We start from the raw sequence: 22,432 nt of genomic DNA, 5'->3' as shown, positions 1-22,432 counted from the left end.
TTGAAATATCTAATAGGTAATTGAACATATGTATGCTAAAGGCAAATTAATTTGGCAGTTTGAGAAGGATGAATCAGAGAGAAGAGGAAAGCGGAAGCAGGAAGACTATTTAGAGGCTATTAAAATAATTTAGGTGGCAGGTGTTACAGGCCCAAACTGTTAGAGTAGCAGTGTTAAATAGAAAGGAGGGGATAGTTTTAAGAAATACTATAGGCATAGTCAACACACAGGGTAACTTAATTAGGAATTCTCTATTTCTCTAAACACAAAAGAGTCAAAGAAAACCTGTGCCTTTCCCCCCCTAGAATCTAATTTCCTTCTCTTGCCAGCATTTAACAGTTACATATTTCAAGCCTGAGGATATTCTAACTATATTTTGGGGCTAGATCATTCCTGAAGCCCAAGCTGTCAGATTATGCAAGGCTCTTCTTTTGGATCTTTCAGAATGATGCTAATAGTCAACTCTAAGGAAATCTTAGGCTCTCAGTTCACTTTTCTGTTTTCATCTTCCCAGGATCACATGGAATTATTTTGATATGAAAAGTCTCCATTTTTTGTTTTTGCTGAGCTAAAGTAAACAAAGATTTGTTTATATCATTTCAAATTGATAAGCAGAGATAAATGGAGTTAATATACATTTTAAAGCAAGATGACAATCTTTGAGAATTGAAATTACATTGTCCATGAGACCACAGAGAATTTGAAGGCTAGAAGGGACCTAGAGATCATTTAAGCCACTTACAATTCTCCTCACTCCCTCCCCCCTTTTTTTTAAATAGATGAAGAGATTGAGATCCTCAGAAAAGTGAAATGACTTGAACCAGATCCCAGAGCTGAGGCCAGAGTCACTGTTATGATTCCCAGTTAAATATTTTTCAATTATATTGCTTCTTTGACTCTGATGGAGACAGAAAAGCATAGTGGATCATAGAAAACAGATCTTGAAGCTATGAGGACCTGGGATCAAATTCTCCTCCTGCTTCATGCTCGTTGTTCTGGAGCTGGGCTTTCATCCCTGATTGCTCTAGACAATTCCCTGACACTCTTAAGTTTTAGAAAAGGAGCTGATGTGTATTTTGTAGAGCAGTTTTCCTTTCTGGGGATATCCCTGTATCACTGGAGTCCCAGATCTGGTCCCTGTCCTTATAAATGACTGTGTAGACTGTTGGTGTGCTCTATATGGATTTATACCTTGAGCCTGAATGGTTCTTTTTTCTGTTCTCTGACTTGGGAACTATACATAGATGCAGCAAGTTTGTAAGTACTTCTTGAAGGAATTAATGGGATCATAAGATTTAGGCATAACTAGGTGTTGCAGTCAATAGAATGCTGAACCTGGAATCAAGAAGACTTGAGTTCAGATGAAGCCTTATGGACTTATTAACTGTGTGGCCCTGGACAAGTCACCTGTCCTCTGTTTGCCGTACTTGCCTCAACTGTAAAGTGGGGATAATAATAGTACCTACCTGCCAGGGTTGTTGTGAGGATCAAATGAGATAATAGCTGTAAAATGCTTAGCACAGTGCCTGCCACATAGTAAGTTCTATATAAATATTAGTTACTATTATGTTATTATAACGACAAGAAACCTTGTAGGAAACCAAAGCCCAGAAAGATTATGTGTTCAAGACCACAATAATAGTAAGTTGTAGAATTTGTGTTTGAACTCAGTTCAGTCCTATTTATTTTTCACTATATCTCTTGGGATAAAATATTAAATGTGGAGAAATTATAACATGGAATGATGCTGCTTTTTGAATTTTTTGATGAAACAATATATGATATTAGAAAAAACTTCATTTACACAAGTAGAATTAATATTCCTTTTCTCAAATGTATCCTTAAATGGTTAGGATGATATATGGGATTTCAAAAATAAATATGATTTAAATTATCCTCTATTTATAATAACAGTTACCTTTCTGAAATCCAAAACTAGATCTTTTGACTCCATTATGCTTTTGAATATACACACATACAATATGTACATATACACGTATATATTTATAGTTAAATAATTTCAAACACTTGGGTATAAGGAATATATTTTATACATTTCATTGAGTATTGTGAAATCTTAAAAACTAAAAGAAATGCCACTTGAGAGATTGATAATAATACTGAGAGAGGAGGCTTTCCTGGAATTTTGCTGTAACATCCCTGTGGTGGTATGGAATTCAATCTGAATCCGGCCTGAACCCTATACTCTTAATTCTAGTCAATTCAGCATATATTTATCAAATACATACTATGTGTAAGATACTATGTTAGGAACTAGATATGACAAGATGAAAAATTACAGTCCCAGCTCTTAAAGAACTTGCAATATGTGGGGGAGAACATGGCAGATAGACAAGTATAGCACAAAGTAGGGTGTAATGGGAGAAAAGGAGAGATATTCAGCAAAAGTGAAAATTTGAGGAGATAGAGAACATTTCAGTGTGACAGATAAAGGTGTGCATCCTGAAAAAGGTAAAACCAGACATGACCTTAGAAAGAGAAGGATTTTGACAGGGGAAGAAGAGGAGGTATATATTTGAGAAATTTAATTTTATTCTCTATAAAGTATTCAAAGAAAAATGAGGGGTTTTTTGAGCAGGAGAGTAGAGTCAGATCTCTGTGTTAAAAAAGATTATATTGGCAGCTGTGTAATGGATGACTATAGATAGGATGCACAGTTAGGAGGCTATTACAGTAATAATAAGACATAATGTGACAAAACTAGGGAGGGAAAAAAGGTATAAACTGAGTGAGAAAAGAACGGATTTGAGAAAGATGCAAAGGCAAGGTATTTTGGATTTGGACATTGCCCACATATGGCCTTTGAGGGAAAGGGAAAAGTCAAGTATGACTAGTAGTTTTCAGCATGAGTGACTAGGAGAATGGTAGAATTTATTAATGAAGTCAATATAATACTTTGAAAATCTATAACAATTCCGTGGTATAGATGTTGAAAATAGCATTGTAGAAAGAACCAATGGGCTCCTACTGTGACATTTTTGTAAAATGGGGCGAAACAATGAATTATAGAGTGATGACCATTCTTAGACCAATTCCTCAGATTAAGTGAAGATGAGGACTAAATAGTAATGAAATCAGTTGGGCCTGTCTAAACAACCAGTGTGTAATTCATGCAAAATAAAGCCAATCATTAACTTTCTTCTTGGTATTATTTGAAGTAAAAATGAATCCTGAGCCTAGATTGTCATTGGAATGTTTTAAAAAAGGGATGTTGTGCCTGTGAAAAGAAATAAAGCATATACATATAGGTTTATCTTGGTGTATGTGAGCTTCCTATGCACAGGTAGATATTACAGTATAGAAGCACTCGAATTATTGGCACATTTTTGGTTCTCATTACAGAAAAGGTAAATCAGCTGACTAGCTGCCAATTTTAAGTTAACATGAAGTTTCACATGGTTTGGTCCCCATGCCTTGCATCTTGTCCTAATTAGTTGAGACATATGTACATCATAATTGGTTGCAACTAGTTGATGCTCTCTTCATACTTCAATTTTGTTTTTTTCTGGGATTGTTATTGTCTTATGTAAATACCCCTATTACTCTTAGCTAGATTATCCTAGTTTTGTGAAAGATGAATAGCACTTTTTAAAAAATCAAAGTGACAAATGTTTTCTATCTCATCATTGTTTTTCTATTTCTTCCTTTGACTCTCCTGGTTTGCTTTCTCCTATGTGATCATTCTTTCCTAGTCATCTTTACTGAATCACCTTCCTTAATGTGAGTGTTCTTCATTGCTTTGGCTTGGGTCCTCTTTTCTTTTCTCTCTGCACTCTATCTCGACCTCATCCACTTCCATTGGTTCAAATAATATCTCTATGCAAATGATTCTCTAATTCAGATATAAAAATTAGAATCATTCTTATAACCAGGAACACCCTTTTCCTCTCCCTTAAGGGGCCTATCTGCTTTGGACCCAGGTATGTGGTCTAGACAGGGTTCAGACCACCTAGAAGAAAGGTCAGACTCCTTTTCTTGTACTTTGGCTGATTATATCCCCTATTCTTGTATTCTCAAGGAATACAATTTCTATTCACTTAACGTGAATAGGAAGGCACTCAGTGTATAGTATAAGTCAGATATGTAACAGATTTCCTACAAAGAAATACTTAAATATAAAAAAAACTCTCACAGGTTTATATTTAATAAGGAGTTAAACCTAGTGTTAGTAATAACTATTCATATTCTCTTCGGAGGGTTGAGACTTAAACCTCTAAATGAAGAAGTTTGCAGGATTGCTGAATTTTATTTCACTTTGGCTCTCCACTCCCCCCATAAGGTAGATATCTTCTGGCCAAAGATTTGTGTCATTTTTCAGCTGGTAATATTTTTTTCTTCAAGAGTATAAATAGAAAGATCTCTTGGCACTAAGCAACTTTGGTCTGTGGACACAATGACGTTGTTACAAGACTGTATGTGTGTGTTCATTTCTGGGTTGCTGTTCAGTCACCTCTAACCATATAAAGAAATGCAAAGTAAAAGAGGCAGCTGGGGCCTCAGTGCCAGGGTCAGATCTTCTGTCTTATGGTCTATTCTAAATGCTAAATGGTCACATTTATGCCAGTTTGGGAGGAAGGGTACCAATATTCTTTCCCTTGCCCACCTATTGATAGATTGCAGTAGTCTTAGTACTATTCTGGAACTAAGAAGATAAAAAAAAAACTGAGGGCAGTTCAATCAGTCAATCAATAAGGTGCTTCTTTCTTATAAAAGTCCACTGAGTCATTGGCACATCCTGCTCAGTGGCTGGTAAGAGGATTGCTTTATTATCTCTAAAGTACCTTAGTACTTCAGTTCTGATTTATATATGACCTGTGGAATCAGGCAGAGAAACTCTGCCTATGCCCCATGGGATGGTCCTTTAAACATATATCCAGCCTTAATTTTTCTCTTGATTTCTATTCTCACGTTGTTAGCTCACTTCTGTAAACTCAGATATCCTTCAGGCAAATCAAACTTAATATGTCCAGAATAGAACTTTTTATATCCTCTACCCTAAAAATAAACCTGCCCTTTCTCCAAACTTCTCCATTTCTTTTTGAGGAATCAGGATTGTCCTAGTCACCCAACCCTGTAACTTTTGAGTACTCCATGACTCTTCACTCCCACTTGCTTCCAAAACCAAGTCACTTGTTAAGTCCTAATAATTCTATTTCCTGATACCTCTTGTATCTTTCTTATCACTTCCCTAGATGAGTATCCCATCATCTCTTGCCTAGATTACGCTATAAGGTTCCTAATTGATTTCCCTGTTTCCTGTTTGTCTTCTCTTTAATCTCTTCCACAGATGCCAAGTATTCAAAATGAACTTGTTTAACCAGATTACTACTCTCTTCAGAATCTTCAGTGACTCCCAGTGGTTGCTAGGGTGAATTATAAATTCCTAATGAGTCATCTGTAAGGTCCTTCACAATATAGTTTTTATTTTTCTAGAATATGAGTGATAATGATGAGTTCTCTGAGAGATTGAATGTCAAGGGGAGAAAAGGTGCAGAAACCAGAGTTTCGGAAGCCACTGGGTGAAAGAAGGAAGACAAATCTGCAAAAAATACAAAGATGAAATTAGAAAGAGAGGGCATTTGTATTTATTGGCTTCCAGATTTTTAAAATCTTGTACAGTTAAAAGGGGAACTAGGTGGCACTGTGGATAGAATGCTGGGCTTGGAGTCAGGAAGACTCATATTCCTAAATTCAAATCTGGCCTCAGACACTTAATAACTATGTGACCCTGGGCAAAGTCACTTAACCCTATTTGCCTTAGTTTTCTCATCTGTAAAATGAGTTGGAGATGTAAATGGCAAACCACTCAATTAAGCCAAGAAAAATGCAAATGGGGTCCTGGAGAGCTGGACACAAACTGAAAAACAACTGAACAACATTTTAAGACTCTATGTATACTTGGAGGGAAGTTTATTGTTAATAATGAATATAAATATTAAAATAATCTTTGACTTTTTCCCCAACTTAGATGTGATGAGGTCATCATAGTTTGATGACCTCATAAATATGGATAATGAATGAGGAATAGGAATAGAAGTGTCATTTCTGTCATTTTCTTGTTTGTGCTTATATCACTTGACATCTTAAATTCATGATTTCTTTGCAGGACTCTTAAAATGATTGCACTTTTTGTAAGAATTATTTTAGTTAAGCATCTTGAATCCATATTTTCTTTGAAGGAATTTTAAAGTTGTGTCTTTTTTATTGTGAAGGTTAGTAAGTTAAGTTAAAATAGATAATATTATCCACAAATCCACTTAACTGGGCATATGTAAATTAAAGTATGTCACAAGACAATGAAAATGAATCAGTATTATGGCCTGTCAACCTCTCCATTATAGAACTCACATTCTTTCCTTAGGATATCTTGTGTACTGAATGTGACACATGACTATCTGACATGTGGATCGAATATCAATTTATATTAAATATTAGAAAACTTTAAATTCTTTTTTTAGATTAAAAATGAATATAAATAGAAATTCTAATGTTTTCTTTCCATAAACCCCAATTTTGGAGACTCCTGGTTTAAAAGAATGTGATGGGTAACCTTAGAAACAAGCACAATGGACTTTTTGTGTGTTGAAGCCAGATGTCTAGGGGTTAATATGTGAGTAATGACAGTGGAATCAACAGGCTTATCAATGATTTAGAGTTGAGTGAAAGAGAGACTTGAAGGCACCAGAGACAGGGAAAAGATGTGTGGGACCCTGAGTCCCAAGAAGAAATGATGAGCTTTAGATCACAAGTGAATGACTTATTTAGAAAGTAAAGGACCATCTCTGCCTCAGAGACTATACTGTTTATTCACTTAATCCTTATGCTGCTCTGGTTTTGTGCATTTAATAATTATATATCACTTGCTTATGTGACAACAACAATTTTTAGGTTTAAACAACGCAAAATCAATTGGGATACAGTTTTCTTAAACAGTGTCTGTAGCTAGAGCTTTGTTTGCAGTTACCATGGCAACTTCTATGTCACCTATATTAATCATCTTGCCCTGATTATGCTGCTGCAATAACAAATAGACTTGTCTGAAATCTCAAACAAGTATTTTAAAAATAGACTTTATTTTGTTACATTAACTAAAATATTGTCCTTCCCTTCCTCCCCCCTACTGTGAAAACCACAAAATTAAATAAAAAGTCCAAAGGAGAGAATTTTATTCTTAAAATTATTGCTATTTGAAGGTAGGCTCATGTTTCTTGGAGGCCTCTCTCAACCTATTGTCGGTGTTTGCATCTGAAACATACTTATAGAAACCTGCAGTTATAGCAGGAATAGTCTGGGCTTCTTTTTTATTTTTTTAATAAAGAGCTATCTCATAGGTCAGCCATTGGCCTAAAAGGATACATATAATAAATGCAAAGCTTTAATTTTAAGTCATTCTAGAAATTTCTTGGGAATTCAATATTATTGCCTAACAACATACTGAAAAAAATCTATTGTGTGTATGTATGTATGTGTACATATATACATGTCTATATGGGAATAGGAACTAGACTTGTGATTTTACTGAATTCTTTTTGTTTGTTTTTTGGTGGGGCAATGAGGGTTAAGTGACTTGCCAAGGGTCACACAGCTAGTATCAATTGTCTGAGGCTAGATTTGAACTCAGGTCCTCCTGAATCCAGGGCCAGTGCTTTATCCACTATGCCATCTAGCTGCCCCAGATTTTATTGAATTCTTAGGGAATTCTCAGGTAGAGAAATCCCCTCTGTCAGTGGAGATCTGCATATTCTCTGCAAGTTAGAGTCTTAGAGAGTTGCCTAGAGCACAAAGTTATTGAATGTCTTAACATCTAATGTGGGTCAAAGGTAGAAATTGAACCCAGATCTTCCCATATCTGGGACTAGAGTCATTTCTCTAGCCATTTTACCAAGCTGCTGTCACACACAGAACTTTGTAATATATATGTGTGTGTGTGTGTGTGTGTGTGTGTGTGTGTGTGTGTGTGTGTGTGTGTGTGTGTGTATGCATGTATGTATATGTATTTGTGTGTGTGTGTGTGTGTGTATATATATATATATGTATACACATTTAAACAGGCTGTCTAAAAAGTCTTAGTTTGGTTTTAAATTTTAATAGTTTAAGCTGAATTATGACTTCTTGAAACCCCCTATATTTACATAAATATTTATGTGTGATGCCAAGGAATTCTGTGGAATTTTAGAAATGGTTTAGACAATCTTGTGGCATGCAAAAATTGCTTGAATAATGGTTAAAGTGTGATTACAAGAAAACTGAAATTCAGGCATGTTGTTGATCTTATGAATAAATGGTTTATGACACAGTGTTTGGTTGCATTTTTAAAATGTGGTGTCTCAAATGGATGTATTCATTCCTGAGATGTTTTCATTGCAAAAGAGGAAACAGTGGTAAGAGTATTGATCTGGGATTCAGAAAACCAAAGTTCTAGTCCCAGAATTGACATTTACTACAGTGTGTGAAGCTGGGCAAGTCTCCTTTCTTCATTGAGGCTTATCGTAGGCAGTTAGGTGGTATAGTGTTTAGAGTACTGGACCTGGTGTCAGGAAAACCTGAGTTCAATTTCAGCCACAGACACTTAATTTGACCATAGGTGAATCACTTAACCTCTATTTGCCTCAGCCTTCTCCTCTGTAAAATGGGGATAATAATAGCACCTACTTCTCTGGGTAGTTATGAGGATCAAATGAAATATTTGTAAAGCACTTTACAGACCCTGAAGAATCACACAAATACATAAATAAATAAATGAACTATTATTACTATTTTCATCATCTGCAAAATAATATTTGCACTCTTCATCAGATAGCTTGTTGTGCTCCTTTCCTTTAAATCTGTGATCCTGATGTTTTAGAGTTTAAAAAAATACCTTTATTTGTAAACTCTAAAGTACTAGATTAGCAGTAATTTTGGGGTTAGAAGGGCTCTTAGAGGTTATCCATTCCAAACTGCTCATTTTATGATGAGGGAACTGGAGCCCATGGAGGTAAAGGGACTTTTCCAATATCCCACAAGTAGTATGGGGCCAGGCTAGAATTAATACTCAGGTCATCTGACTCTAAACTGGGCTGACGATATGATGGGAAAGAAAATCCAAATGAATGAAAATTACTTTCAAAAGTTCTTCCTGAGGATGTGGGCAATTATAACAGGAAGAGTTTTTTTAAAAATCCAAATATCATACCATTGAGCTTGCTGTCACCCATAATGATCCTCTTCTTCTCTGCAGGCTTTACCAGGGTTGATATCTCCTCTTCTTGATATTCTATGCTGGGTTTCTTAGAACCTAGCTACTCTTCTCAGCCTCCTTTTCTGACTCTTCATCTAAGTCATACCCACTGACTTTGGGTGTTCACAAAAGCTCTTCCCTTGGTTCTTTTCTCATCTTTCTTTATATTACAGGCTGTTCCAGAGTTCTTAGTGCAGTTTTAGTGTGTGAAGACTTGGGATATCCTGGATTTCACTTGGCAATCTCAACAGCTCCCATAGGTTAAATTGTCATGTCTATGAAGATAAATCTCTATTTCTTCATCCCCAACCTATCTCCTGACCTGTATGGTGACTCCAACTACCTAATCAACATCTTGAATTGTATATCCCATGCATAGCTCAAACTTGAAATGTACAAAACTGAACTCATTATCTTTCTCCCCAAACATCTCTTCTTTCTAACTTCCCTATTGTCAGGGCTCACCATTTAGCTATCAAACAGAGTTCCTCACTCTCCCACTCCATATTTCCAATCAATTGCCACATCCTGCTGTTGTACACCCCTTTCTGTCCTCTTGACACTGCTACCACCCTGGTTCAGTCTCTTATCACCCTATGCCTAGAGTATTGTAATAGCCTTCTGCTTGCTCTCCCTGCCTCAAGTCTCTTCTCTTTTTAGCCCATCCTTTGCTCAGCTGTCAACTTTGATCTTCCTAAAGCATAGGTCTGACCACGTCACTACCTATTCAGTAAAGTCCCTGTTGCTTTCAGGACCAAATATAAAATCCTCTATAGGGCTTTTAAATCCCTTCATCAGTTGTCCTTCTCCTACCTTTCAGCCTTGTTACACCTTTTTCCTCTCCATGTTCTCTTATGATTCAGTGATACTGGCTGCCTTGCTATTCCTCACACAGGACACTCCATCTCCTGATTGCATTTTTACTGGGCTGTCCCTCATGCCTCATGTTCGCTCCCTCCTCATCTCTGCTTCTTGGCCTCCCTGGCTCCCTTCAAATCTCAGCTAAAATCCCATCTTCTGAAAGAAGCCTTTCCCAGTCTTCCTTAATCTTAGTGCCTTACCCCTAAGACAACCCTAGTTTATCCTGTATAAATTTCTTTATACATAGTTATTCACATACTCTCTCTTCCATTAGACTATGTATGAACCCCTTGAAAGCAAGGAGGTACTATTTTTTGCCTTTCTTTGTATTCCCAGCACTTTGCACAGTGCCTGGTACTTAGAAGGTACTTCATGAATGCTTATTGACTTGTTACATTATTTTTTTCCTAACCTATTTATTCTAGGCCATTCCCTGGTGTTTTGTAGAATTTGGCTTATAATTAAGAAATGAGATTTAGGGAGCCCTGCAGTTAGCTGGGTAGCTGGATGACACAGTGGATAAAGGACTGGGCCTGGAGACAGGAAGACCTGAGTTCAAATCTGGCCTCAGACATTTACTAGCAGTGTAACCCTGGGCAAGTCACTTAACCCTATTTGTCTCAGTTTCCTCATCTGCAAAGTGAGTTGTTTTAATGGAAATTTCTCAAAAAATTATATACTTCTGCCTTTTTAAAGCAGAGGCCACAGAATGTAGCTTAACATTTATTGATTGTTCAGTATTGTCAGTAAGCATGTAGATAACATGTTTTAGGTTACTCTCTTTTTCTGCCATCTTTTTCTGCAAGTCATGTGACATTGAAAGTCTCTTGACTTTTCTGGACCTCAGTTTCCTCATTTGTGAAATGAAGGGGTTGGACTAAATTTCCAGCGGTAAGTTCTTTCTCCCTCACCTTCCTTTTATGTCAGGTCATCTGTTATCACTTTGGTAGATGTCATAGAGCTGGTTTCTACATGGCTGTGACTCCTACTCCACTTCCACTGGCTGATTATGGGAAACCAGTTCACCAAGATTGCTGAGACTGTGATATTAAGCATTGAGTGGTATTTTTCCTCTAAAGGGTGAGCAAAGCATGTCCTGAGGACCAAATAATGCCCACTGCCTGCTTTTTGTATATATGGACTGCTAGCTAGGAAAATGTTTCACATTTTTAAATGCCCAACTTTATTTAAAGATGTAAAAACCATAGCTTTCAGGTCATATAAAAGCAGGCAGCAGATGGGATTTGACCCTGGGCTATAGTTTGAAGGCTCTTGCTGTAAGAGAATGAATGAATGAATGAATGAATGAATGAATGAAGCATTGATTAAACACTTAATGTTGGGGATACAAATAGAAAAGTAAAATAGCCCTACTTTCAAGGAAAACATGGAATAGTTCATCTGCAAGTCAGATGGAAAGATCTGGTTGTCCTTATGGTGCAGAGGTAAAGTAGCTGGTGATGCCTCTTCATTTGTCCTGATCAAATCATATCAGTGTCTGCTGTTGAACCATTCAGTAGTACTAAAGACAGACAATTGTGACAAGAATTTGCTTTTCTGTGTCTTCAGTAGATGTGGCTGTTGCACCTGCAGGAACATTTGCAGGCTGCATCTCCCAGGGGTAGCTTTCCAGGAAAAAAGAATTTAAACTTTTTGTTCTTCATCATCTTTATCTTTAAAATTATGCCAAAGTGAGGTCAGCCTCTCTGCAGCAGGGTCATCTCAGCTCTTATTGGTAAAATATCAGGACATCTGATCTAGATGGGCTCTTACAGAAAACTCACAATTTTGTAGGAGTCTGAAGACCATTTATAAACATGGTACATGTAATGCATAGGGCACGTACTGCCTTAATAAATCTGTTATGGAGTATTATATGCAATAGCATACAGATGAACCTAATGAATAACACCTGTAGTATTCTTCTGAGACCTAAAGAATTGTGAATTGAGGTTCAAACATCTACCATAGTTTTAATTAGCTTTCGTTTTTGGTAATCCAAGCCTCTCTTTTCTATGCCATTGAATAGTATGAAATATAAAATCCTATTCCAGTGCCACTTCATCATGTAGAGGTGACCCTGGGTTATCAGCAGCTATAGCCAGTTCACAAGTTTGGTCCTTCCAAACTAGCAAAACTTTGAGTATGTCCCTAGTAACAAACTTATTTATCCATCATCTGGAGTACAGTCTAGGCCAGTAGAGTCAAACTCAAATAGAAGGGATCCTTGTGGTAGCATATTGAATTGGAAAACCATAAATTAACATTGTCTTTATTTTATTGTATTTTGATTTGTTCTGTCAAACATTTCCCAATTTACATTTTAATCTGGTTCTGGCCAAAACAATCTGAGTTTTTCTGGAGTTGAGTTTGGCCCCTCTGGGGGTCTTGACTAGTCAAGTCACTGCAAAGAAAAACCTCCAAAAAGTAAAGCCTATTATAGTTTCTAGTGTATTTGGCATTATTTGGCCTAGATTTATACAGTTCATTAATCTCTTTTAATTATCTTTCAGTTTCTCTCTCACTCAAAGTAGTAGTAGCAGCAGCAGCAGCAGCTTATTATCTTTTAAATATCGTCTTAAGGTTTACAAAGTGATTTACAATTATTATCCCATTTAATTCTTTAAACTACCCTGTTATATATTATCCCCATTTTATAGATGAGGAAATTGAGGCAGGAAGAGTTTGTCTCTTAACTTGCTGAGAATCACACAGATAATAAATGCCAAGGTTAGATTTGAACCCAAGTTTTCCTAATTCCAGATCTAGTGCTCTACCCACTTGTACTACTTAGCTGCCTAAATTGATAGCCTTTTTTTTTGTGTGTGTGTGTGTGGGGTTCCTATGATTTAATCAGTGTCAGAAAATTCCTTATGTAGAAACACCCTTCATAAGGTGCAAATTAGAAAATCATTTGTAACTTTCATTATTTGTTGCTTGGATATGCCTGCCCATGATCACAAAGCCATTATCTGTAGAACCTGAACCCAGTTCTTCCTGCCTCTAAGAGCAGTTCTCTCTCCATACACCATGCTGCCTATCATTCTATCGCCTGTAAAATTTCATCTCTTTTATTAGGATTTTCAAGCAGTTAATTGACTAGTATTTGCTTGGTGCTATAGGTAGTACAGAAATCAACTGATCTGTTAAGCCCCTACTATCTGCCTTCTAGCTAGCATACAAAAGTCTGGGAATACAAGTCCCTAAAATGAAACAATTCCTTCTTGCAATGTGCTTATATTTAAAATGGAATAGATTATATGTGTGTATACACACATATATGTATATATACTATATATAATATATTTAAACTGCATAAAAATAAAGTCATTAAGTACAAATATATATAAAGTAGTTAAATACAATTTAGGAGGGAAGAAACTAGCAACGGAGGGAATCAAGAAAGGCTGTTATATATGGTTCATATCCTTATAGTACCTAATACATACTTAGAAAAAAGATGAATGTGTTAAACATTTAGCAGATAATATAACAAACTATGTGTGTAGGTGGTAAATTAGATTCTGTAGACACTAAGTGCCTTATGTCAACAAGGCCTAGAGTAACTAAGGACTACTTCTAAGGACATACCTTTTGTGGGAAAATAGTGATATGTATATAGTTGTGGTAGATATTTTTACAAGTAGATGTAGAATTGATTTAAAAATTCAGATACATATCTAAAGGAAATAATTTTAAAACATGTTAATATTATATGTATATGTACATATATATGCATAATTATGTATATGTACCTATGTACATATGTATGTGTTATGTAGAGAGAGGGAGAGAAGAGAGACCTAAACCTAGATGGAGACTAGACCTAGTTTGGAATCTCCTTATATCAGGTAGAATAATGGTTCAGCATTTACTTAAGCATAACTTTCTCCCTCTCTTTTTTTTTCTCTTAGGTCTGTCTGCTGCCAAACTGTTGGCAGAATATGAAATTGATGTTGTGGTTTTAGAGGCACGGAACCGAGTTGGAGGAAGGACTTACACTCTGAGGGTGAGAGTTTCTTAATATTTCATTTGCAGTATCTGACACAGGCTGTAAATACATTTGAGATTGAGAGAGCTGAGAAGAGCCTGCGAAATCAAGTTCAGTTGCTTGTCTGTAGTACCTTGGAACCTCAGCTCCATCATCAGATTAAGAAGAATCGAAGAGGTTCCTTCCATAATCCAATAATCCTTTTTTAATCAGGAGACTTTGAAATCTCTCCTGCTATCTTTAGTACAAGGATTCCCAGTTCTAATCCCCCATCATTTGCTTTTATATGTTTTACTTCCCACGGTCTCTACTTCTAATAGTCTTAAGTGATAGACCTTTCTTTAAAAATTAACATGCATTAAACTGAATTTTCCTTTATCAGTATTGATATAGGTACTGAAATGATGAAATAGGATAGTATGAGTAGAAAGAACACTGGATTGAGAGTCAGGAGGAGGATGTCCCAGGTTTTCTATTAATTAGCTGAGTGACCTTTAGGTAAAGCATGCCCTCACTTGCTTCTTTACAAAAGAAGGAGTTGGAGTAGTTGATCCAGAAGGTTTTTATAACATTCTCCATTTCTGATGAGAGATACCTAATAGTGTTTGAAAGCCTGGATTGTTGATTCCTTTATGGCTCTCAATAGATATGTATCTTCTTATCCTTAATTTGCTTATGATTTAGGTCACTAAAAAGGGTCATTAAAATAAGACTTTAAATTAAAGAAGGTTGGGGGACAGCTAGGTGGCGCGTGGATAAAGCACTAGCCCTGGATTCAGGAGGACCTGAGTTCAAATGCGGCCTCAGAAACTTGACACTTAACTAGCTGTGTGATCTTGGACAAGTCACTTAACCCCCATTGCCTCACCCAAAAACAAAAACAACAACAACAAAAAAATCTTAAAAAAAAAAAAAAAGAAGGTTGGGGGCAGCTAGGTAGCATAGTGGATAGAGCACTGGTGCTTGATTCAGGAGGACCTGAGTCCAAATCCGGTCTCAGACACTTAACACTTAATAGCTGTGTGACCCTGGGCAAGTCACTTAACCCCAATTGCCTCACCAGATAAATAAATAAGCAAACAAACAAACAAATAAATGAATAAATAAAAATTTAAAAAAATAATTAAAGAAGGTTCTTTACTTCAGGCATTATTTATGCGTCAGTATTATTTGCCCCATACATATTCACTGCTTCAGGCTAGTTTCATAGGTGTCCATGCTGTATCATTTCTGTGTATGGGGTAATCTCTAAAATTTAACACTTCCTTCAACCATTTAAAAACATTATTCTGAGAAAAGGTCCATGACACAAAATGTTAAGAACCCCCGATGGATATCATTGTTACATAAAAATATGGTTCCATTTATAGCAAAGTGTTCCAATTTTCAAATCAGCCTTTGCTAAATGCTCAGCATGTAGGACTTAAAACCTATACATCTTCAGTTATATGAGAGAAAGGCAGATGAAAATTAAGGATCTACAGTATATTTAAAATATTAGTAGATTGAGATTAAATATGAATCAACTTCTTTGCAATAGAGGACCAAATAAAATCATTTTGCGAGGAGGCTATTATGAAATTTGTCTTTGATTAGGCTAACTAAGCCTATTAAAATACTACAAGTAATTCAACTAAAATAGCAAAATTTGATATGGTTTGAGAGAACCTTCACCTGGAAGCTGCACAAAATATTCCCAAAGACTGAATATATTTGTGTGAGGAGATGATCAAAGCAGAAAGCTGATAAGCGGTGTCTCTCTGCTCCATAGATTCTCATTTATTATCCACCCCCAAAGACCAGTTCAACATTACGCAACCCCTTCCATGTTCTTCTCTCCTCCTTTCCTCCTGTTTCATATAATGAAGTAGCTCTTCATCTCATCAAGGGCAACTCGTCAACATGTGTGTATGATCCCATTCCTCCTGTTTTTTTTTTTTTCTCAGCAGATTTCCCCCACTATCATTCCATCACTCTCTTTAATCTTCAGTCTTTTCCAGAGACAGCCAGTTTTCTGTGAGTGGCAGAAAGAGAAAGGCTTATGAAAATTTGTTAATTATGGAATGGAAATTCCAGAGGGCAAATTGGAAAGGGCAGGGAATTCAGGAATTAGGTTTTAGATGGATGGGGCTGAGAGAAAGGGCAGTGAGTGTCCAGGACAGAGCCGTGGGATATACCCACATATAGAAGGCTTATTGTGGTTAAGGTCCAGCAAAGAAGAATAAGAAGGAGCAGTCAGATAGATAGTAGAAGGTCCTAGCGTCAATTCAATTCAGTAAACCTTTATTAAGTACCCACTATGTGTTAGGCAATCTCCTTACCAGCGGGGATTCAAAAAGTGACAAAAGATAGTCCCTGCCTTGAAGAGATTCAAATCTAATGGAGAAGATAACATATAAACAAATATATAGAAAGCATGCTATATACAGGATATATAGGAAATAATTAACAGAGGGAAAGCACTGGAGTTAAGATGGGGATCAGGGAAAACTTCCTTTGTGTGTGTGATAGGAGATGTGATTTTAGTTGGCACTTAAAGGAAGCCAGAGCAGCTAGGTGGCACAGTGGATAGAGTGCTAGATCTGGAGTCAACAAGACTTCTGTTCCTGAGTTCAAATCCAGTCTCAGAAAGTAACTATGTGACTATGGGCGAATCACTTAACCCTGTTGGCCTCACTTCCTCATCTCTAAAATGAGCTAGAGAAGGAAATAGCAAATCACTCTAGTATCTTTATTAAGAAAACTTGAAAAATGAAAAGTGACTAAAACAAAAATAAAGGAAACTAGGGAAAGGTCAGTAGTTGGAGCAGAGGAGAAAGGGCATTTCAGGCATGGGGAACAGCCAGAGAAAAAGATCAGAGCCAAAAGGAATGTTTTGTTCATGGAAAAGCAAATAGAAGGGGATTGGGGTAGAGGGTATAAGGTGTAAAAAGATTGGGACAGCTAGGTGGTGCAGTAGATAGAGCACTGGCCTTGAAATTGGGAGGACCTGAGTTCAAATCTCACCTCCAACACTTACTAGCTGTGTAGGTAAGTCACTTGCCTTAAACATCCAGAGCCATCTCCAGTCGTCCTGATCTATTTCTTGCCCCTGGACCCAGATGGCTCTGGGGGAGAGAGTGAGGCTGGTGACCTTGCACAGCCCTTCCTCACTTAAATCCAATTCAACGCAAGTCAAGACATCACCACCTGATGTCTTTGGTCCTCTTTGAGAACAAAGGAACAAACAACAAGATATGTAAAGATGTGGGAGCCTAACAGCATTTTGTAATTGCTCCTGGAGGCAATAGGAAAGCCACTGAAGTTTGTTGAGTGGGGTGGAGGAGTGGGGAATGATCAAATTGTGTTTTAGGAAAATTACTTTAGTGGCTGAATGAAGGATGGTTTGGAGTGAGTAGAGACTTGAGGCAAGCAGACACCACCCCACAGCAGACTATAGCAGTAATCAAGGTAAGAGATAAGGGCCTGCACCAGAGTGCCGGTGGTGTCAGAGCAGAGAAGGAGATATATGAGAGATGGTGCAAAGGTGAAATCAAGAGACTGTGGCAACATCTTGGATATGGGGGGTGGGAGATAATGAGGACTCCAGGATGACTCCTAGGTTGTGAGCCTGAGTGACTGAGAGCATGGTATCACCCTCTATATATTAATAGGACAGGTAGAAGATGAGGAGGGTTTGGGGGAAAGATAATGAGTTCTGTTTTGGATATATTGAGTTTAAGATGCCTACTGGACATCAGATGTCTGAAAGACAAACAGAAATTGGAGGGATCAGTAGAGAAGTTGGGGCAAGAAAGGTAGATTTTTTTAAATATCAGCATAACGATTGAATTAAATCCATTGGAGGTGATGAGATCACCAAGTGAAGTAATATAGAGGGAGAAGAGAAGGGGACGCAAGACAGAACTGAGAGGGGCACCTGAGTAAGAGTGAGTGATCTGGAGGAGGATCCAGCAAAGGAGACAGGAAGGACAATCAGATAGGTAAGAGGAAAGCCAGGAGAGAGTGGTATCATGAAAACCTAGACAAGAGAGTATCAAGGAGAAAGTGATCAGCAATGTCAGGCTTCAGAGAGGTCAAGAAGAATGAGTATGGAGAAAAAGGCCATTGAATTTGGCAGCTAAGAGATCATTAATGACTTCAGAGAGAGCAGTTTTGGTGAAATGATAAGTTCAAAAACCAGATTGTAAGGGAGTAGGAAGAGAGTGAGCAGAGAAAGTGGAGACACCTATATAGGTGGCCTTTTCAAGGAGTTGAGCTACAAAGGGCAGAAGAGAAATAGGATGATAGCACATATGGAAAGATCAAGCAAGAGTTTTTTGAGGATGGGGAGGACATGGGCATGTTTTGTAGGCCGTAGGAAAGGAGCCTTCAGAGAGGGAGAGATTCAAAGTAAGAGAGAGCCATCTCTTAGAGGAGATGGGATAGAATAAGGATCATTTGAACAAGTTAGGTTAATCTTGACAAGGAGTAAGGCCTCTTCATCATTGGAGATGGAATAAAGGAAAACAGTGGCAAAAAAGAGAGAATGGCAAAAGGCACCTGAGTGATAGGAGATGGGGAAGAGGGAAGAAGAAGGAGCTTATGGTGAATGGCCTCAGTTTTGTTTTGTTTTCTGTAAAATATGAGGCAAGGGTCTGAGCTAAGAAAATGGGGGGAGGGAGCCAGGGGAAGTTTGAGGAGAATGAAAAGGTTTGGAAGTGCTGCTGTGGAGAGTGGAGGGGTGAGATGATAAGGGAGGGCCCAGTAGAGGCTGTGTAATATAAATTGGCAGTAGACCCAGTCAGCATGGTTGTGTACTTTTTTCTCCCAACTTCATCACAAAAATGATGAATGGTGGGAATGACTGAGGGCTGATAAAAGGGATTTAAGAGAGACCAACGAAGAAGTGAATTGGTGCAATGAGTTCAACAGTGTTAAATGCTGCTGAGATGTGAAGAAGCGTGAAGGGTCAAAGGCCATTTTTATCTGGCAATTAATGTCTCCCCTAGCAGAGTGTAAGATCCAGAAGGACAGAAATTGTCTTTTTTTTTTTTTTTTGGTTTCCCTAGTGCCTGACACATAGCAGATGCTTAATAAATGCTTTTCTGTTGATTATTGCTATTACTACTTCACTCCAGCTTGAGAGGTTTCCTGGATTTCTTCTTCATCTTAAACTGTGCTGAAAAGCCCTTTTTGCATTGTGTTCAGCGAATAATACAAGGTTTGAATCTTTTAAAAGATTTAAAGAAGAATTTTGGTAGGAAACTAAAGAAAAAACACAAACGCCTAGAAAGATAGTTTTCCAGTTACATCTTTCTGTGCCTAAGCGTATATTTAAGTTTAAAATTTTAACTAGGACTCTAAGGAAGGATGGGCTGAATTAAATGATAAAAGGGTACCAAAGAAAGTTAACATTACAGGCTCTAGAATCAACCTGACTTAGTCTTTTGTCCCCCTTTCTTCTTTAGTCATTCCACCCTTCAAGTGAGTGGTCTTTCTAATTTCTAGCCTTTCCAGTGTCACAACGTAAGTAATTCCAGTTGACCTTCACTTCCACTCCACTTCTGACACCTGAGGCTCAACATTGGACCTCCTCACCATTCAGACACTGTTGCCTCCATATAAGCAGATTAGAAATTTGAAAATCTAAAATATTTTCCATAAAATTAGTATTTAAGCACTGTCAACCAGGCAGAACCTGCCTTTAAGCTGTGAGCCGAACAGAACAGGCTAGAGACAGGAGAGTCAGGAATTAAATAGAAGTTTTATTTTCAAAGTGAGGAAAATGGCTTGGAAGCAAGGACACATATGCTGGGGCCCTGCCCTTGGAGATCTCAGTACTTATGCTAGTGGCTGCCCAGTGAGCTATAGCCCTGACAGTGAGAGCTAACAGCAGGAATGTGACAAGTTTGATTCATTGCATGACTTTTCTGAGTTTGTCCAGTACTTTCCTGGTTCAGAGAACACCTGGTGCATTATGTGATTTTGCCAGAGGGTGAGATCATCCAGAGGGTGATCACAAAGGATTGTTGTCTTGCTAAGCTCAGGGCACAGCTTGCCTGCTGGGCCTTAGCTTTGGAAAATGGGGGGCACCGAGACCGTTTTTGTCTTATTCTATTTTATGGAAATCTTTCTAAATATGCATTGGGCATTTCTCTGCAATTTTAAGCAGATGGCATATAATCTCATTTAGCATTTTGTTAATCACTCATAGTTATCACTATGAACATCCAATATATCATAGTTGCATAGTGGAATCTGGCCCTGGAATTCCCCTTCTTACCACAACTTCTCCCATTCTATCACTTCCACTGAAGCTTTTTTGAACCCTACTCACAATCACTAATCCATAACCCCTTCCAAGACTCTCCCATTCTGTCAGCCTTCTGACTTTATTCCTTCCCCATTGACCTTTAGTCATGAATTAACTTTCCTATCCTGTTTTTGCTACTACTTCACTTAGGTTGCTAAGTGTTTGATGAGAAAGTTATAAAATTGGGCTGATTGGCTGCACTAAAAAATTATTCTCTGTCAAATCTCAGTGAGGTGCTTAGTGCTCCTTGGCAATTCTTTTCTTCATCTTTTTAATTTTTTTTCCATTCTTCAGAGCACCTAGTCATCATTTCTCCCACCTTACTAAACTGAAAAGACTGAAATCATGAGACACATTTTTTCTCTTCATTTCAAAATCTCTTTATCTTCACCTATTTGGTCTTTCCTTCATCTCAGAAACTTTTCTTAGTCTAACCCTTCCACTTATATCCTTGGTCCTTCCCTTCCCTATATCCTTTGAGACTTTGTCTTTCAATTTCCTGAGCCTTCAGTAAAGATTTATTAAACATTCAGTGTGTGAAGAGCTCTGTGTTAGACACTAGGGAGATAAAAAGATTAACTAAGATAATGTCCCAGTTATGGAATTTATCTAATTTAGTAAACCAACCGATCTGCCATTAAAGGTGAATACACTGATTGAGGGTTTTGAACTATAGTTTTAGGAGTATGGACCCACAGAGTATCTTGAATTTTATGAAGTCTTCCCTCAATTACCCAACCTGTGAGTGTAACCCAGATGAGGTTATTTTGAGTTTTCAACTCCTCATTCTCCCTTGCTACATATTCAATAAGGTGTAAAATCTTGTTGAGTCTATTTCTACAACATCTCTTCCATCTATCCCTCTCTACTCACATTCCCAACTTTTGATTGGATTATTGTAATTACCTTCGAATGGCTTCCCTGCCTCATCTTTCTTTATTTCAACCCAACCTCCCCCCAGCTGCCAGAAGGATTTTCTTAAAACACAGGTCTGACCATCCCACTCTCCCATTCAGTGAATTTTAGTGGCTCCTTATTGCCTCTAGGATCAAAAAGAAACTTGTCTGTTTGGCACATAAAACCCTTTACTATCTGGTGCCACCCTTCTAAGATTATTATACCGTACCCCCTTCTCATACTCTACAGGTCAGCCAAACTGGCCTCTTTGCTCTTCTTGCACAAAATACTTCATTTCCTTCTGTCCCCTATTCATGGATTGCCCTCTTTCCTCACCTCTGCCAGTTGGGATTCCTGGTTTCCTTTAAGTGCCATCTTCTATACTCTTGCCTTTCTTTCTTTTTCTAGTGAGGCAATTGGGGTTAAGTGACTTGCCCAGGGTCACACAGCTAGTAAGTGTCAAGTGTCTGAGGCAGGATTTGAACTCAGGTACTCCTGAATTCAGGGCCAGTGCTCTTTTTCACTGCGCCACCTAGCTGCCCTTACTCTTGCCTTTCTTAATCACCTCAGTGCTAGTGTTTTGTCCCAGTTACCTTGTATTGATTTTGTACTAGTTTATATACTTATCTTCCCATCAGGATAGACGTTCTCTGTCTTAATATTCTCAGATCCTACTATGGTGTTTTGCACACAGTGATAGGAATTGGATCTGTGGTTTTATTAATATTGGGACCTTTCAAATGAGGAAACTCTACCAATACAAGTTGGCACTTTTCTCTGTAATTTATTGTCTTAGCGATTTGTCTAGGGCAGGGTCATATAGTTAGCCACTGGTCCTTCTTGAGAATGAAAGATGAACAACAAGAAGAAGAAGCTCGTCAAGTATCTGAGGAAGGACTTGAATCCAGATCTTCTTTCTCTTAGGCCAGCCAGGCTCTGAATCCACTAGACTTTTCTGTCTCTTGATTTCTAGCACATTGTCGCTGTTTAGTCATTTAGTCATGTCTGACTCTTTGTCACTCCGTGGACTATATTGTCCATGGGGTTTTCTTTGTAGATAGTAGGTGCTTAATAAATGCTTGACAGTTGCTTGATTGAGTCAACCTACAGTGTTTTGCCAGATGAGTCATTTACAAGCATATCTCAT

The 22,432-nt window shown here is 37.7% G+C and overlaps 1 protein-coding gene across 2 annotated transcripts in view; it reads left to right on the top strand.

Moving 5' to 3' along the window:
• Nucleotides 1-22,432, top strand: part of LOC122748571 (amine oxidase [flavin-containing] A-like) — a 107,133-nt gene that overhangs the window by 11,317 nt on the left and 73,384 nt on the right. For both annotated transcript variants that reach the window (XM_043994261.1, XM_043994260.1), the window contains one exon: nt 14,017-14,111. In XM_043994261.1, the coding sequence (XP_043850196.1) occupies nt 14,017-14,111 (95 nt within the window). The remainder of the gene's footprint in view (nt 1-14,016; nt 14,112-22,432) is intronic.

Source organism: Dromiciops gliroides, chromosome 3 (genome assembly GCF_019393635.1).
Source record: "Dromiciops gliroides isolate mDroGli1 chromosome 3, mDroGli1.pri, whole genome shotgun sequence".
NCBI classification, from domain to species: domain Eukaryota; kingdom Metazoa; phylum Chordata; class Mammalia; order Microbiotheria; family Microbiotheriidae; genus Dromiciops; species Dromiciops gliroides.
This window is presented reverse-complemented; position numbering and strand designations above follow the sequence as displayed.